This window comes from Vigna unguiculata, chromosome 4 (genome assembly GCF_004118075.2).
Source record: "Vigna unguiculata cultivar IT97K-499-35 chromosome 4, ASM411807v1, whole genome shotgun sequence".
NCBI lineage: Eukaryota > Viridiplantae > Streptophyta > Magnoliopsida > Fabales > Fabaceae > Vigna > Vigna unguiculata.
Window position 1 is genome coordinate 37420329 of NC_040282.1, and position 18010 is coordinate 37438338.

The 18010-nt window shown below is 30.4% G+C and overlaps 2 protein-coding genes and 1 long non-coding RNA gene across 3 annotated transcripts; all 3 read right to left on the reverse strand.

Moving 5' to 3' along the window:
* Positions 1-557: 557 nt before the first annotated feature.
* LOC114180865 lies at positions 558-6595 on the reverse strand. Its single transcript, XM_028067157.1, has 9 exons — positions 6508-6595; positions 6344-6400; positions 5650-5706; positions 5402-5578; positions 4741-5179; positions 4230-4658; positions 3730-4109; positions 2423-3640; positions 558-2209 (listed from the first exon to the last, which is right to left on the reverse strand). The coding sequence occupies exons 1-9, from the start codon at positions 6593-6595 to the stop codon at positions 558-560; spliced, it is 4497 nt and encodes a 1498-aa protein (XP_027922958.1).
* Positions 6596-9392: 2797 nt separating this feature from the next.
* On the reverse strand, positions 9393-10717 carry LOC114180866. Its single transcript, XM_028067158.1, has 6 exons — positions 10586-10717; positions 10352-10506; positions 10141-10261; positions 9894-10073; positions 9716-9793; positions 9393-9602 (listed from the first exon to the last, which is right to left on the reverse strand). Exons 1-6 carry the CDS (start codon positions 10715-10717, stop codon positions 9393-9395), a joined length of 876 nt encoding a protein of 291 aa, XP_027922959.1.
* Positions 10718-10934: 217 nt separating this feature from the next.
* Positions 10935-11387, reverse strand: LOC114180254. The gene is made up of 3 exons (XR_003603649.1): positions 11307-11387; positions 11094-11215; positions 10935-11009 (listed from the first exon to the last, which is right to left on the reverse strand). It is a non-coding gene; the product is annotated as an uncharacterized LOC114180254 (long non-coding RNA).
* Between the last annotated feature and the right edge of the window lie 6623 nt (positions 11388-18010).

An 18010-nucleotide genomic window follows, 5' to 3' on the forward strand; every position in this document is an offset into this window, starting at 1 on the left:
ATTGGTCTTTCATAGAGGGCACAATAGATTATAGTTTTCAATGTTTCTCAAATGTTCACAACTAGTCCTTCTACCCGTGCAACGCACGGGTTTTTTTAATATGTAATAATTGTGGTAATAGCAATGGGTTTTTGGATATTTAATAATCTATATGATGATAATCTAATGTTTTAAAAAGATGTTGACGTGTATCAATGGAATAGATCAATTTAGAATGTAATTAAAGTTGTATGTCAAGTTAAGATATGATTTCATTGAATATTGTCGTCAAGCACCAACAACAAAAATATGACTAATATACTACTTTGTTAATATAAGAATTAAAAAAGAATAAATGACATACCTAGAATGTATCCTTTGGTATTGAAGTTCATAAATTCCTTTTGGACATAATTTCCTTTTGTACACAATGACTTCTTTGTTCAACTTTTTCAGTACAATGATTTTCCTACATGGCAGAAAATAACATAAATCAATTGATATATATTTATAACAGTTTTGAAATGAAAAATAAAATTCGAAATGACATACCTATAATTGATTTCTTTTCAAAGAGTTTAAAAAATTTCTTTGTACACAACGTTTTTAGTTGTGTTTGTTACCTTTCCATCTTCATCCAATATAAGTATTTTCAATCCTCTTTTGGTTTTGACTCTAGAAATAGCAACATATAGTTGGCCATGTGTGAATACAGGTTGTGGAAGATAAAGGCCGACTCTAGAAAGTGTTTGTCCTTGACTTTTGTTAATCGTCATTGCAAAGCATAAAGATATCGGGAATTGTCTTCTTTGAAATTTGAAAGGCAACCCTGAATCAGATGGCACTAAATCCATTCTTGGTATAAAAATGCTGTCACCAATGTTTTTTCCAGTAATTACAGTTGCACATATTACATTCTTGCCTAAATGGTTGACTTGCAATCTTGTGCCATTGCATATACCTTTTGCTTGATCAATGTTTCTCAAGAGCATAATAGGAACACCTGTTTTCAACTTCAGTTTATGATTTGGTATCCCTGAACATTTGATATCATTTAAAAATTCAGATGTAAAGCATTCAGATTGCACTTCATCTTGTTCATCAGATTGGCAAGGTGTATTTGAACTTAAATAAGTCACCTCATCACCACCAATTAAGGACAACATGAAATCATTTACTTGCTCTACAGAATCATTTGTTGGGCACAAAATTGCTCCATCATCAAAATAATTAGGATTCAACATGTTAACCACAAATTGAGGATAGACAAATTCAACCAATGACAATAAAGGTAAATCTGTGTTTGTAATCAGGATCTGTTCGGGAATTTCAACCATGCACTCACCATTCTCATTTAGATCCATTTTTGCGTCTCCAATCTTCAAAATCCAATCAGCAAATTCTTGAATATCATTGGCTGTTTCAGTATTTGATGTAGTACTTAATCTCATGTTCTTGGATAACTTTAGCACTTTACAACAATTCCATAACTCTGAATAGTTGATTGATGATTTTATGATATCAAACCTAGATCCTTTTTTGATAACTGGTAGAATTTGTCTAAAGTCACCTCCTAACACAACTGCTTTGCCACCAAATGGTTTGTCTTTATTGGCATCATCAACATTTCGCATAATATCTCTTAGTGTTCTATCAAATGCCTCAAAACACATTCTATTCATCATTGGTGCTTCATCCCAGATAATCAAACTGGTAGCCATAAGAAGTTTTGCCCTAAGACTACCTTGTGCTATGTTGCAAGTTGATTCTTCATTAATTAACAGTGGGATGTAAAAGGTAGAGTGTGCTGTTTTTCCACCAGGAAGTAATAAAGAAGCAATTCCACTTGATGCTACGTTCAAAACAATCATGCCTTTGCTTCTTAGACCAGCCGACAATGTCTTCCACATAAAAGTCTTACCTGTACCACCATAGCCATATAAGAAAAAGAATCCTCCCTTCTTTGAAAGAACTGCTGTCATGATATCCTGATATACATCAATTTGTTCATCATTCAGTGCTTTAAACAAACTGTCATGTTCTTTCGCCATGTCTTGTTTATTATATTGCAGCTCATCAACAATAAATCTATTATTGAATGTATGTACATTTGAAAGATCAAGTTGAGGTAATGAAGGATAATCTTTCAAACTTCTACCATTTGACATTAGCATTTCCTCTATTTCCAGCAGACATAGTTTTTGTAATTCAGCAGTCTCAATTTGAAGACCTGCAAATACATATATATAATAATCATATACATATATATAATATAATAATAAACAACTAAACTTGAGAAGATCTGTAAATAAGTAAAAAACAAAAAATACAGATTATCAATCTGTAAAGTAATATTGTGTATAGATTGAGAAGACCTGCAATAAGTAAATAATACAATTAAAATATATATGTATACGAAATTAAAAGAAAAAATATGAAGTACCTGGTAAGTTCATCTCCTTCCTTTTTTGGTACAAAATTCCATCACATAAGATACTCCAAGTAGAATTCCAAACTATATCTGGTTTAGAAATTGTATTCATGGACAACAAAGTAACAAATAATCTTCTAAGTTGATACCCACAAGCAAATTCACTTGCTTCTTTGATTGCATCAATATATTCTTTGTCGTCAGCCAACAATCCCAAAACATAGCAAGCTTCTTGGTATGTTTCATAATACTTTCCATCAATTGTCTTAATGCTTTCATAATCAATACAACCTTTTTGAATGGTCAGTAATATCCTCAAATAATAAAGTTCTCCAGACCCAGGAGGAATATAAGTAAGTCTACCAATGTTGTAGCCTTTCTTCCTTGGTTTCCATTCTTTTTCTTTGGCAAACCACACAAATTTGCTTGGAAATTCTGAATAAGTCAATTGTTTTCCTTCCTCATAAACTTTGTTAGCCTCAAACCAAGCTAGAAACATTGTGTTAGCATTTTCGTATCTGTTGAAGATCACATTAATATCATCATCATCTTTAAACAAAGCTGATTGTTGGCCAGGAAGATGAAAGGTCAATCTCTGAACAGGAGGCCATCTGTGATGGATGTCAAAAGAAAATATTCTCCAAGCAGCTTCACATGGTGATAGATACCTACAGTCGTAATACCTTTTGATCTCATCAATAATGGTTGATTTTTCAGACTGTGCAGAGTTGTTGCTTATTTTAAGAGTAGCTCTGTCCGGACCTTTGTTCACATATTTGAACAAATATTTTATTGAATTGGTCTTGTTGCAATACTCTGTATTGACGTGTGCTTGATACCTCATTAGAAGTGGTGGATTGTAGGGAACAACACTTCTATTGTCCAGCTTAATTCCATTCTTCTCAACAAATCTACCATTATCAAGTCTTCTATAGCATGGATATCCGTCTTCATCAATTGAAGTCGAAGATGTGAATTTTTTTGGATAAAATTTAGAACATCTTCCTTCCTTCATGCAAGGTGAATTATGTCTTGCAGGTCCGCATGGTCCATGAATCATGTAACTTGAGACAACTTTTTCCAATTTGGGGTACAAATCAGAATTTGGCAATTCAGCTGATATTACTTTATCAATATCAGTTGAATTCTTCAACTTGCTTTCTCCATCCAACCATAAAAGTATATGTGCATGAGGTAGACCTCTTTTTTGAAATTCTACTGTGTACATTCCTGCATATATAAATAAAAAGTAAATATAGTTGTGAGAATTTAATTTAAGAGAAAATTATATAATGTATATAACTTCATATATAACATACCTGCAGTGCTTTTTCCAAAGAAGTCCTTTTTCTTAAAATCTGTCATCATTTCATCCAGCTTCATTTTGAACACTCTACATACAATATCAGGTCTATCCGAAGCTAATAAGCCTTTTGCTAAGACAAATTCTTTGATTTCACTCCAATTGACATTGCATGTTATAGTAATGAACAAATCCGGATATCCAAATTTTTTACAAATTGCCATAGCATCTTGACAATTGTTGAACATGTATCTGGTACCACCGGTGAAAGAAGCAAGCAAGACAATACGTCTTCCAATTAAAGAAGGATCTGTCTCTCCTCTATTAACAGCTTCTTGTAATCCATTAAGAATATCACAGCGAATTAACTTCTGATTCACTCTGATGAATGACAACCTTTGCGCTTCAACCATTGTATAGCAATCCACCAGAAACTGTTGGAACAATCTGCATGCATTCACAATATTTCCTGGTTCTACAGCTCTTTGTTGTATTCTAAAGGCAATAAATTCTCACAAAGAAATTCTAACTCTTACCCTGGATTTTGTTTTTGAATGACATTCTCTTATTGGTATATCCTCTTGATAACCATCTTCTCCATATGGAAACATGAGAGGATATTGCAGTGGAATGAAAGCTGTGTGAGTTTCGTGCAGTCTGGTTAATTCACCAGAACATTTTTTGACCACTATATCTCTGCCTACATCCATATTGCCAAAATCACCAACTATAAGTGCAGCTATTTCATCACATGAAGGTGTATTGTAGACTCTAGGGTCTTTGTTTCTGCCTCTAAATAGTCTTAGCGTGAAATCGGATTCCATATGTTCCAGTGACAAATCTCTTACTCTTCTAAAAGTTTTCGCAAGAACATTGTGATTGTCAATCATTTGAATCAAATCAGCAACCAATGATTCATCTATAACATATTCCTTTGTGTTTGAACTAAAAAATAATAAAGAGAAAACATGACAACACATTTATTTAAATATTTCATCTAATGAAATTATTTAATAGATTCACTGACCTGAAATGGTTGACTCTGTTAGTCATTTCATTTTCGGTATCATATATGTAGAGCTGTGCAAACTTTGGCTTTGATCCATGCTCTGGCAATAAACTGCCAATACGGTGATAGTTCTGTCCATTCAGAATAAATTGTGGAGGAGCAGAACCATTGTTCGTTGAATTATCAATCTTACCACCAATTGAAGTAAATGAAAACATGCTATTGTATACTCTTATGTTTTGTAAAAATGATTTGCTTCTCTGATCTTCACCATTTAACAAACCTTCAAGAAGATTAGGTGGTCTTTTTAATAGTGGAATTTGTACTTTTCCCTTTTGACAACACAATGAGAATTCAACTCCCTTTGATGTGTTACATTTTTCTGCTCTTTCTTCATACCAAAGTTGAGCTTTACAGTATTGGCATTCCAAGCAAGGTTCTCCAATATTGAGCAATTCTGAAAATCAATATAAAACATTAGAATGAAGCTGCGAATATTTTAATCTGCAGTTATATACAATTGTGTTGGACATTATGTACCTTGTAACTCTCCTTTGCAATACAATTCGTTTGTAGTTGTAGTACTTGTATGATGTTCTTCAATATTAGTAAGATGAAAACTAATTAATGATTTAAAAGGAATTTATATTAACATCAATAAGTTTAATATCAGAATTACCATCATCTCTTATTGTTGCTGAATCATCGTTTGTTGTGTCTGAATAATTATGTTGTCTTGTTGTTTCATCATCAAGATTGAATCTGTTTTGAAGTGATTGTATGACTTGAAAAGGATATTTCACAACTTTATTCTTAGAAACAGAATGCGACCCAGTTACAACATCTGATCTCCCACCTATGAAAAACAACAAAAAACAATTGTCCTACCTGCATTGGCATTGTGAGTATGAATCCAAATGTAATTACCTGCACTGGAATTGTTTCTATTTTGTCCATAATTTCTCTGACTGTTATTGTTAAAAGCTGGAGTCATTCAAAAACATTGATATAAAATCTAAAATTGTCATCTCAACATTTATATAAGAAATTAAGAATGATGTACAAATATACCGAAAGGACTATGGTAAGTTAAAGTAGAAGTTGCAGATTGTGAAGTGATTTGTTGTTCAAGTAAAGTACTTGAAAAACTTGAGAATTTGTTGACAGTTTCTGCATTGAAACGAAGGTTAGTTTTAAGTGGTACGGAATTAATATTATTCATAAACAATGTTAAAATTAAGTATTGGAAGAACTTCACAACTGACCAATTTGACTGTGAAATAATGAATTCATATTGTGAAGGTTGTTGTTGTTGTTGTCAACATCTGGAAAAGGATTATTGTAGAAGCATTGTTATTAAAGAAATAAAAAAAAAAGACTTCATTGATTCATTTAACAACATTCTTTAAAGATATAGATTAGAAAGAAAAGAACTTACTAATATCCAACTGTTGTAATGGATTCCTGTCTATATTTTGGTGAAATGATGTTTGTGTTACAGTTGGTATATCTGTGAGTAAAACAACAAAGATGATTGAGTATGCATCTGTGTTGTGAAGTTAAAATCCAAAACATACAGTTACAAATATATATGTAAAAAGAAATTCTGAGATTTATTTACTTTGAGACGTATGGTTTACAAATTTAGTTTTCTTTCTTGCATTCTCTTCTTTGTCATCTGCAACATCGAAAAACATAGAAACATACAAATGCATCATTTATAAATAAATTATTGATGAAGAATTAGAAAACATAAATGGATTAAGTAAGATGTTAATGACTTACATGAATGTTGATGATTTTTTGCATTGAACCTCTGTTGTAGAACCAGTTTCCTTCTCAGCCTTGCATTTTTACAATCGTTATGCTCCATTACAGTACAGAAATGTTATGGAATAGTTTCAAAGGTTACAATGGAAGAAGCAAAAATAAAGGTAAGTTGACTCAATGGATGAAAAAGTGATTACTGTTTTATTTCTATATTGGTGAATGTCTTTGTTCAACTTTTTTGTGTAGCTTGTACCTCTAATCACAATTGTGGAAACAGAAATATATGTAATTATAGTACGAAGCAGTTTTTTCAGAAGAGACAAAGATTAAAATAGAAGACAAACATAAAAAACAGAAAGAGCATGCAGTACTGAGTGTTACTATATCTGAATCATTCATATATATAGCACTTATTTCAGAGTTTATTTGTTCTTGCAACTAAGAAAACATTTCCTTTTTATGTAGGTACAATCAGACGTGTTTTTTATGCAGTACTATATATAGTAAAACAAAGAGAACTTTTTCAAAGGAATTATGTACAATGTTAACCTCATTATGTATAAAAATGGTAACATACAGTAAGTGTATGCACATACTAAAGCAACATACATCCATACATATGATTATAGACATGATAACTTTTCATTATTCGTCCAACTATATATCTTTCAATTTCATCATATATATTTCATTTCAATTATAGAACAAAATAATTTTATTTATGAATATGATACCATAACATGTATGAATTTTCATCTTTCAGAGTAATTCAGAGAAGCTTCAAAGAGATTTCATTGATAAGAAGGTAGAACTATACATATGCATTGCTGAAAATAAAAGAACTTGTAGGTTGAAAACTACCTAAGTGGCAGAAATAAAAACAAAACTATTTATTGTAACTGTAAATTAAAAATTACAATATGTTAGCACTTTGACATTCTGATTGCTTTTCATGTGGTCCACTTCAAACACCAAGTCAATAGTTTGATGAAATCCATGAGCAGTACAAAATTCCTTCCAGCCACTTCCAATTTTGCTAGACTTCTTAGGATGATTTCTCAACAGTAGTTTGCACTTAACTGTTTTACGCGGTCCATAAAGAAAAATGTATTTAAAACTTCCTTGACGAAGATAATTGCCAAAATCAGCTGGCAAATCCTAAAACATACATAAAGTATTAATGAAATTAGTATATGGATTAAATTTTAAAAATAATCTCGAAATATAAATAAAAATATGATACAAACATCCATTCAGTAAAAAATATGAAATTAATCTCACCAGATGGCTAGCATTGCATTGATTTGGATTCAGAAAAATTTTGAAATGCAACTTCGGTCCATTGAAAAGGGGTTGATCTGCCTCAATTCTTTTAAGAAAACGTGCAATAGACAAAGGTTTGCATTTACTGGGAAAAATAGTGATGTGGAAGCAAGAATCACCAACATATCCAAAATAAATAGTGTGAAAATCGTGAAGATCATATATGTGCCTTAATTCAGTCCATCCTCCAATTAGCATTGGTTTTTGTAAATTCTTGTTATAAGTAACCACATGTCTATTGCCTTCTTCATCTCTTAAAGTCCATTGACGGTCAAGATCGTCATCATAAAAAATGGCGAATGCACGATCCACAAAACCAACAACCTCGAAAGACAGAATTTTTTGAAGAAAAAATTGGATTAGTTAAGGTGAAAAACAGGATATTGTAAAAGAGAAGAAGAAATCCGTCTATGAAATAGAAAGAGTAGAAGAAATCTTGTAAAAGAAAATATGTCTGAAAAATTTGACAATGAACTTACCTCGTCCTGAAGGTGAATAATAGAGAACTGGTACCTACACATTCTATTAATAACATCATCTTCATTGAAGTTGTTTTCCATTTGCTTGGAATTTGAGAGAGATAGTACAGTAAAAGTTTGAAGAATGTAGAATATCCTTGAACTGATCTTGCCGTTTAATGTTCATGGTAGAATGGAGATGAATATTTATTTATAGAAGACAAATGACACATGAAAAGACGGGACGATTACAAATAGATTCTTGAACAGTAATGTAATTATTACTGCATTGGAAAACAGGAAGAAGATAATAACAGAATAAAACATTAAAAATATATAACGTTATTAAAGATATATTAAATTATTCTATTATGCTACAAATATAATAATATAATATATGTAATATAAACCAATAACAAATTTCCAAAAATAAACTTCTGTAATGTATGATATTATACGTAAAAATATAATATTTCATTCGTACTTATTGTATAATAAAATGTCAAATATATCGTAGAAGGTTTATAAGTTAGTAATTAACAGAAGATAAGCCAAAAAAAATATTGAATAAAAAATGTATATGGCATCCAATTCTGTTGTCAAAACTTAAAATCTGTCAACAGATAATTCCTTTGCCATATTTATATTATTTATGAAAAGTAAATATTATGAAAAATAGACATTTATAAATAATGTTATGAGAAAAAATATAGATATGTTATTTATGAGTGGCACAATTTTAAAGAAGATTTCTTTTTCACAAAAAACAGGTTTTATACGACTTTCATTACATGATGCTACAAAATGAAATCAATTTCAGTAAGTTTTGATGTAGCTGGTAGTCATCCTTGTTGACAAAAATTGAAAAATGTCAACAATATCTTGTGCACCAGCATATAAAATAATTTTAATTCTAAAAAATTTAACTCAAAAGCGCATAATATTGTAATCATGAAATTGAACTAGAAGTTGAGGTTCAGATGAAATTAAAGATGAAATTTAACATAGAAGTTGATGTTTAGATGAATTTAAAGACAACAAATAACGTAGACATATTACATCCCCAAAATGAAAGCCATAAAAATAATTGTCTTGAAATATAATAACTAAAAGTGGATCTCAAATTGCTGATTTTTCCTTCTTAATATTTCTTTTTAAAAGCTTCAATGAAACATTGTCTTCTTCGATGGATTCAAGTGATGCAGTCTTCTTTCCAGATTCTCTCTTATGTGAACTGCTAGCATCATCGTTGGTTGGATTATCTTGAATTAGTTCAGGTGATTGGGATCCAGACTCAATTGTTTCTTTGGTAAATCGGACTAATAAATCCTACAGTATTAAAAGTAAATTTATTAAAACAAAATCCACATACAAAATTGATAACATTATTAAAATTATTAAAGAAATCATTGTTTTTAAAAACAATAATATAAGTTGTATACCTCTGAAATATTAACGGTGGACTCATTCACTATACGCATTTTTTCCCTGCTAAACTCACCATTCCCAGCATAAACATCCTTCAAATAGGTAGAAATAATGAGATTATAAAAAAGAAAAAGATGACTGCATTATAAAGAGATTACAATGTAAAAAATATTATCTTAAATTACATCTTACCACAGATTTCAACGAAGAATCATTGAATTTGTCAATGATATCATCATCAACACATATTTTCTTCACTCTGAAAGACTGTTCAAGTTTGAAATTCTGATCGTTCCTACTTTCCACTTTAAAAAGCAGACTTCTATCAACTAACTCATCAAACTGCTTAGGCAAATTTCCAGAAGAATTCATCTACAAAAAAAAAAATAATTAAACATTGTGTAGTTAAATATATAAGTGGACATATTGAAGAGTATACCTTATCATGAGCGTCTAACATATCAGCACAAGTTTTTTTGAAAAGGGTTGTTGCATCCCTATCAAAGAGGACAAATGTGGTTGAATCGGAAGAGTCCATAACTCGGATCTTAATCCTATATCTGAAAATTGATAAATAAATTTCATCAACCAAAGTTGTAATTACCATGTTGTTTTAAATTGACATTAATATTAAAAACCAATTCGTTAACCTTGGAAAGACTTTTATAACATGCTTGTTACACTTCTCACAAAAGAACATCTTGGAATCTGGATAAACAGCTTTGTTGCACACACAAACAGTATACCACCAGTCATCGTCAACCAAGATATGCTTAATTGTTCCAAACAATATGAAAGTGGTGACCTTTCAATATAAAAAACATTAATGAATGTATTATTGTGAATAAGAAAAATTGCACAATGATACAAAAATATATTCTAACCTCTTTACAATCTTTTAGACCTTGAATGTTGGTTCTAGGTGTAAGTGTTAAAAAGTCCTCTTCGACAGTATTTTTGGAAGTCTGAGAAAGTTGCGTTAATCCTTGAGAAGGAGATTCATTGTTCTCAAACATTCTGTGCAAAAGGAAATATAGTTATACTCATAAAAATTAAATATATTATTGAATGTATGTATATCTGAAATATCAAGTTGACGCAATCAAGGATAATTTGCATTACAAAGTAAAGAAAAAATTGTTAGTTGGAATAATATAGTGTATGTCATATCTGAAATATCAGATACACTATATTTTGAAATATAAATATCGAATAAAAATTACCTTGATTTATGTTCAGATGCTTCCTTGAAGTTAACATTGTACTTAATACGGGTGCAGAACTTACAATTTTGAACTTGAACCTTATCTATATTTAAAAATATAGTGTATGTGAGAGTAACATGGAATAAGTAGTACAAACTACTTTGTAAAAGTAATAAGAAAATTTTACCTTGAAAAGTTTTGACTTTCGCAAATTCTATACTTACAGCAGTATTTTGTACTTCTCCACTCGAAAGAAATACATTCAGTTCATCCACATAAATACCAAACAAAGTACACTCTATTCGAAACCTAAAAATTAAAGTGCAATATAATGTGATGTAGTTATTTGGAAAGAAATATTAAAAGAAATTTAATATAGTATAGTATAGATATACAATACCCATCAGCTTCTATTGCTATGACATTTAATTTTGTTGTCTTTCCATCAACTTGCAATTCTCTTTCAGTCCCCACTCCGACCAGTAATCCCAAAATATCTAAAATGCATTGTATATGTATTAAATCATATACTTTAACAAAAAATGTTTATTAATAAAAAAATTAATAGTAACGGAACTAAAAAGATTAACTTACCAACCAAATAATCAGTATCAAATGCAGTGGTTGTCAATAAAGACAAAGGTGTGTATTGTGGTTTAATATCAGGAACCAAATTAACATTAACCAAAGAAACTTTTGTACCAAACTGGAAATTTATCTTATAAGGGTGGTGTGTTGTTCTGTATATTCCAGAATTCGGAGCAACACTGAAGTTTTGTATGGCATAAACATGGCCTTCAGAAATGTCATTTTGAAATTTGTAAATTAGAGTACGTCTAATTGAAGCATGTATTTTAGAGCCCTGAAACAGATAAAAAGAACATTTATAAATTTTAGTATAAATATGTTTAGCATACGACTATTTAATTCATACAAATTTTTAAACGAAAGTAGGTGTAATGGAAGAATTTCAAGAATAACAATAATAATAACCTCTTTGTCTTGAATAACGAACTCCATGGAAAAAGGACACCTCTGTTTAGTGAAATCAGGAACAAACCATGAACGAATGACCCTAGCGATAATATTCCAATTTTCCTTCTGAGGGCTTACTTCGCTTATGCTCTGGCTTTGGTTTGGAACTTCACAGAGAGACATGTTGAACTCACAAGAACAATATTGAAAAGTGAAAAGTAAAAAAGTCCGGATTAGATTGGAGACATATTTATACTTACATAGATAAATAAGGAACTAATAAGACAAAATTTTAATGCATACAACTAAAGTAAAGAAATACCAAAAAAAGGTTGAAATAATAAGACAAAATTTTTATTAGTCAAAGGAGAGTAAAAGAAGTTAAACGATTAATCAAGACGTGGATATGGAAATTTTTGAAATGCTAGAAGAAAGCAAAAAGTAGAATATATTCAAATAAGGACTCTTCAAACATGGAGTACGAACGTTTTGACAAAAGTCATGGGAATATATATTGGTGAAACCTGCAAATAACATCTATTGATGTCAGAAGAAATAAAGTATTGATATTCATTTATTGAAAGGTTTCATAGAAAAGGAAAATTCAGAGAAAAGCATTCTGATGAAAATAAAGCATGAAGCAGATTACTTGAAAGTCATTAAAAAAAGGGTTGGCGTGATGGAGTAAGCAATGAACAATTAATTGAAACAGTAATGTGGAAACAATGAAAAACTGCACATACATGCATACATGCTGGTTTCTTATGCATTTACGAAAGAGGAAATGTAGAAAAAAGTGATACCAAACGATAATGTCTTAGACGAAATTTCAGAACTGCAAATGTCATATCATTTCGTCTGTAAAGCAAGAATACTATATTTGTATATAAAACAAATGAAGTACATACCTGTGATGACTGGAAACGTTAATGGCTTGTAAGAATACGTTAATGTATGTGAAACGTCTTCTGGATGAAGAAACTGTGTTGGATCTATACAAAAAGACAAATAAAAGTATGGTGCAGAAGCAAAACAATCTTCTAAGAGAAGGAACTTTGTTAGAAACTTCGAGGAGAACTTTGGATTATTTAAGTTAATAACGTGAAAAAATAAAAAACAAAATATATCAATAGTACAATTAAATATTTTATGAAATGACGGATGCTTACAGCAGAAGAAATCTCGTGGAAGGTGGAAGATAAAGAAACATAATGAAGCAGTGCAATATGTCATATCAATAGACATTGAAATCAAATATTAAAAAAGTATTATAAGGGATGTGTATGAAAAATGTTCTGGAAAGTTATATATTTAAATATATATAAAAAAAAATTAAAAAGCAGAGACATGATATGATTTGTGTCTGACAGTAATTAACTGCCACAGATTTACGTATATGGAAGAAGATATGGAGCAGGTATGAGTAAATAACTTTGCAGAAGTTCAAAATACACCGACTAAAACATATACATATATATAATATAATAATAAACAACTAAACTTCATACAAAACATACAGATTATAAATCTGTTAAGAAATATTGTTTATAGATTGTTCATAGCGGATGATAATAATCATTTATATTAAGAAGAACATTGATATCATTGCTTGCTTGTTGACCGTCAACCTCAAAAAGAATTATATCTTTTTCCTCGAGTCCATGAACTTCACGAAAACGTTTCCATCCACTTCCTATCTTGACTGATCTAGGTCTAATCAACAACTTGCATTCAACTCGTGCCTTTGGACCGTAAAGAACAATGTGTGAGAACTGAGTGTTGGCAAAATATTGTCGTAAGTCTGAATTTAAGCCCTGAGAATAAAAAATATAAAAAATAATATCGACAAAAATTAATTTTGTACGTGTCAAGATTAAAGAAAATAAATGATGGAAAAATAAGATAAAAAAAATCACTAGAAAGCTTGCTTTGCAGTTGTACTTAGAAAGCCGGAACTCAAAATGAATTAACTTGGTCCTTATGAGAGGAGCATTTGTTCTAACATGACTTAGGAATTTATGGACAGTTGATTCTGAACAATGATCGTAAAAGTGTATTTCAAAAACAGAATTCCCGGTATGCCTTAAATAACATAGTTTCGGTGGTTGAATTTGATAAAACTTTCTTATATCAACCCAGCCATCAGTAATTCGCGGACCATAGGTATTCATGTTGAAGGTAACATGGTGAACATGGCCTTTTTTATCATAAATAGTCCAACGTGGACCCAGTTCAATGCCTAATTGAATGACAAACAAACGATTGACGAACGCAAAATCCTTCATAATAAAACCAATATAAAAACAGAATTAGTAAAGGATGTCGGAGAACACTGATGGTAAATTTTTTATAATAAGCAAGTTCACAAAAACCTGGTCTTCCATGAAAATAGTAAAGAATCCACCCTTCCATTTTGAGCCAAGTATGGATTGTTCACCAAGGATGCATTGCTTAGTGGTCATCTGTAAAATTGGAAAAATAGGTTTGTTTTGGGAAATATAAATTAAACGGACTGTAACAGTGTAGAACAAATTGTTGAACATGATGAAAATAATAGCTTCTAAGAACGTCTGTTTTAAAAAATGAGAGAAAGATAATGAACAGAACCTAATATAAAAAAGACTGCTTAAAAAAATCAGAGAAAGATGAAGAAAAAATATTATAAATACCACTGCTTATAGAAAGGTCTTCTTAGAAAAATGAAAGGAAGATGAAGATCAAAATCGATTATAAAAAAGGCTGCTTATAAAAACATGCATACAATATGGCGAGAAAGATGAACAGAAAATATTATCAAAACCACTGCTTATAGAAACGTCTGGTTAGAAAAATGAAACGAAGATGAAGATCAAAACCGAATATAAAAAAGTCTGTTTCTAAAAACATGCATAGAATATGGCGACAAAGAAATATAGGAGATGAAGAGAAGTAGAGTTGATAAAAGGGTTTAACAGTCATACCTTTTTGTAATGAATAAGAACTTCTTGAAGTGGAAGCGGATGGCTTGTTATCGCAGTGTAATGGTGTTAATGTGAAGCAGAGAAGATAAGTTAATTACTTTCATCCTGCAAAAAATATTAATGAAACAAATATATACCAGACAGTGGAAGAGTCTGGAGAATGAGATAAGTATGACACGGCAACAGACACTGCAATCATCATTCTCGTGAGATGTGAAAAACATAATGAGAAAAACGTTTCAAATATCTAAACGTCTCTTGGAAAAAGAAATGGTCATTAATTTAATCGGCTGAATGATTTGAAATAATGAAAGAGTGTTGCAGATGATCGAGGAGTTCAATCATCATTACCTCGAGCAGTGGAGTAATTAATGCGGGGAAACCTGATAGACTGGTTGAATTGAAATTAATAAAAAGAAATATTTATTGAAATATTAAATAAAATGAATTACACTAATTAAAAATATAAATATTGAGATGTTGCTCAGCAAATATATAATGATTAATATTTAATGTCTTTTAATGACGTGTCTGATTAAAATTATAATTGTAAAACACATTCATTTATATTTTGTTTAAAGTTTTGATTTAAATGTAATAGTTTAATTTTATAAAAATATATTAGTCATTAATGTCTTTGATAAAAATGTACAAAAGTCGTAAACATAACAAAAAATAAAAAAGATCATACAGACTAAATGTATAAAAGCAAACACATAGACTAATATATGTTATAAGTGCATACAAAATATAATTGACCTAAAAATCTTCTTATAGATTGATATATATATATATATATATATATATATATATATATATATATATATATATATATATAAAAGAAGATTAACAAAAAGAATATACAACATGTTATAACTTAAAACCAGATTAATGGATAAAACACTTTGATATGGTTCGTTGTTGTGTGTCCTTCAACTTCAAAAAAATCCTCACGATGATCATCTGCAGAAAGTTGATGAAGATTACAAAAACTTTTCCAGCCAGTTCCAATCTTAACAGAATAAAGTCTTATGATCAGTTTACATTCGACTTGTCCCCGTGGTCCGTGTAGAACAATAGATCTAAGACCACTATTTTTAAAATAAGTGGCAAATTCTTTTTCAAATACTGCAACAAAAAGGAAAAAATATCTTACTTATTCAGAATCCATGTAAATAAATAATCAAAGAAAAAAAAAACTAACCAAGTGGCTGGATCGACAGTAGTATGTTGATAGTTGAACTTCAAAATGCTTTAAGTCTGAAGTATGTAGAGGACGACGAATAGAAAGATGGTTGAAGAAGTTGGCTTTCAATGTTGAGTCGCAAACACGTTTAGAGACGTGTAGTTGGAAGGACGAATTTCCAAAATATTTGAACACAACCAATTTGTCAGACTCATCTGCATAAAAAGAGATTAAATCATTCCAGCCTTGGGTGATCATTGGAGTGTGAATATTCATGTTGTACGTAACAGTATGAACATTCCTTTCGTAATCAACAATGGTCCACTGTGAACCAAGGTCCTTCAAATTACGTATTATGAAGAGACGGTCGACGTACCCAAAACCCTTCAAAATAAGGAAGTTTAGAATAAAGAAATACAAACCAAAAATAGAAAGGAATGTGAATGAATAAAAAAAAACCTGGTCTTTCAAAAACATAGTGACGAAACCGCCAAGCATTTTGCCAGAAAGTATGGCTTGTTGTGTGCGCACGGATTCCATTGTTAGAGAAAATAGTGGGTATGAAGAATAATTGGAAGAGAAGATAATGGGTCACACAAAAGAAATAAGATTTGTCAGTATGTAGACGCCAATATATAGAAAGAGAAAACGAAAGGTCATTACTGTTGCAAATATATAGAAAGAGAAAAGGATAAGTCATTCCTTTTGGTAGGGTCCGTACTTACAGGTGAAGCGTGCATCACAATTTATTCAATTAATTGTGAATATAAAAGTGAAAAAAAAGGACGACTTAAAAGATAATAGGGTTGAAATAATAAAATAAATATAAATAAATAAATAATTACAATTACAAATTTAAGCTTTGTGAACTGTTATTTTGAATACACAGAGAATACAAAGGGGTTTTAAAAATTAAAAGAAGAAGTCGAAATAAATTAAAAATAATAACAAATTACGACATGAAAAAAGCTCACATCTATGTGTTGGTAGTCTGGCGTTCAAAAGAAAAATGATGAACATAAGAATCGTTATTTTGCGGTTTAAAAAACATGTTTGTGTTTTAATCTTCATTTCAAGAATTAAAAAAACTCAAACTTAAGATGAAGCAATATCGAGAAAAGAAGAACAGAAGAATATGATCTGCAGAAAGCTCAGGAAAATAGATAAAGAATCGCCATACTGGATTTTTTGGTGGTTAAAAAAGATGTATGTGGTTGTACTCTTCATTTCAACCTTGTATATACCTGGAAAATAAAATGAACAAAACAAACCATCAGATCTTTGCAAAAAACATAAAGAACCATAAAAGTTCGGTTGAGAAACCAAAAAAAATAAAAGGTTTCGACAAAAACAAAAAAATCATAGGAAAATATAACATGAATGTGTTTGTAGTCTTCAGTTGAACGCAAACCCCTTCAAGGAAGATGATGAACAGAAGAAGATGAACAGATGAAATGTAAGAAAGATATAAATAGCCTCGCCAGAGTCGAGTTTTTGCTGCTTTAAACAGAAAATTGTGCTCCTACTCTTCATTTGAAGCATTTAAACACTGAAAAATAAGATGAAGCAAAGAACCAATAGATATTTGAAAGAAACATAAAGAAAAATACCAGTTAGGTTCAGAAACAAAAAAAGTAAAGAGATGAACAACAAAAATGGACAGATGAACGGCAAATCTGACATTCAGATTTTAAGCGTCAGTTGAAGCCTGTAAAACAAAAAAACATGATGAACAGAAGAAGACGAATGCTTCAAATGAAAGAAAAATAGAAAAAGCAACTCCAGACTGGTTTTTTGGCTGCTTAAAAAAAACCACTGTGGTTGTAGTCTTCATTTCAAGCATTTACACTGAAAAATAAGATAAAGCAAAAAAACCATTAGATCTTGGTAAAAAAAATCAAGAAAAATACCAGTTAGCTTGACAAACCCAAAAAAAAAGATATCCACAACAAAAATGGACAGATGAACGGGAAATCTCAGATG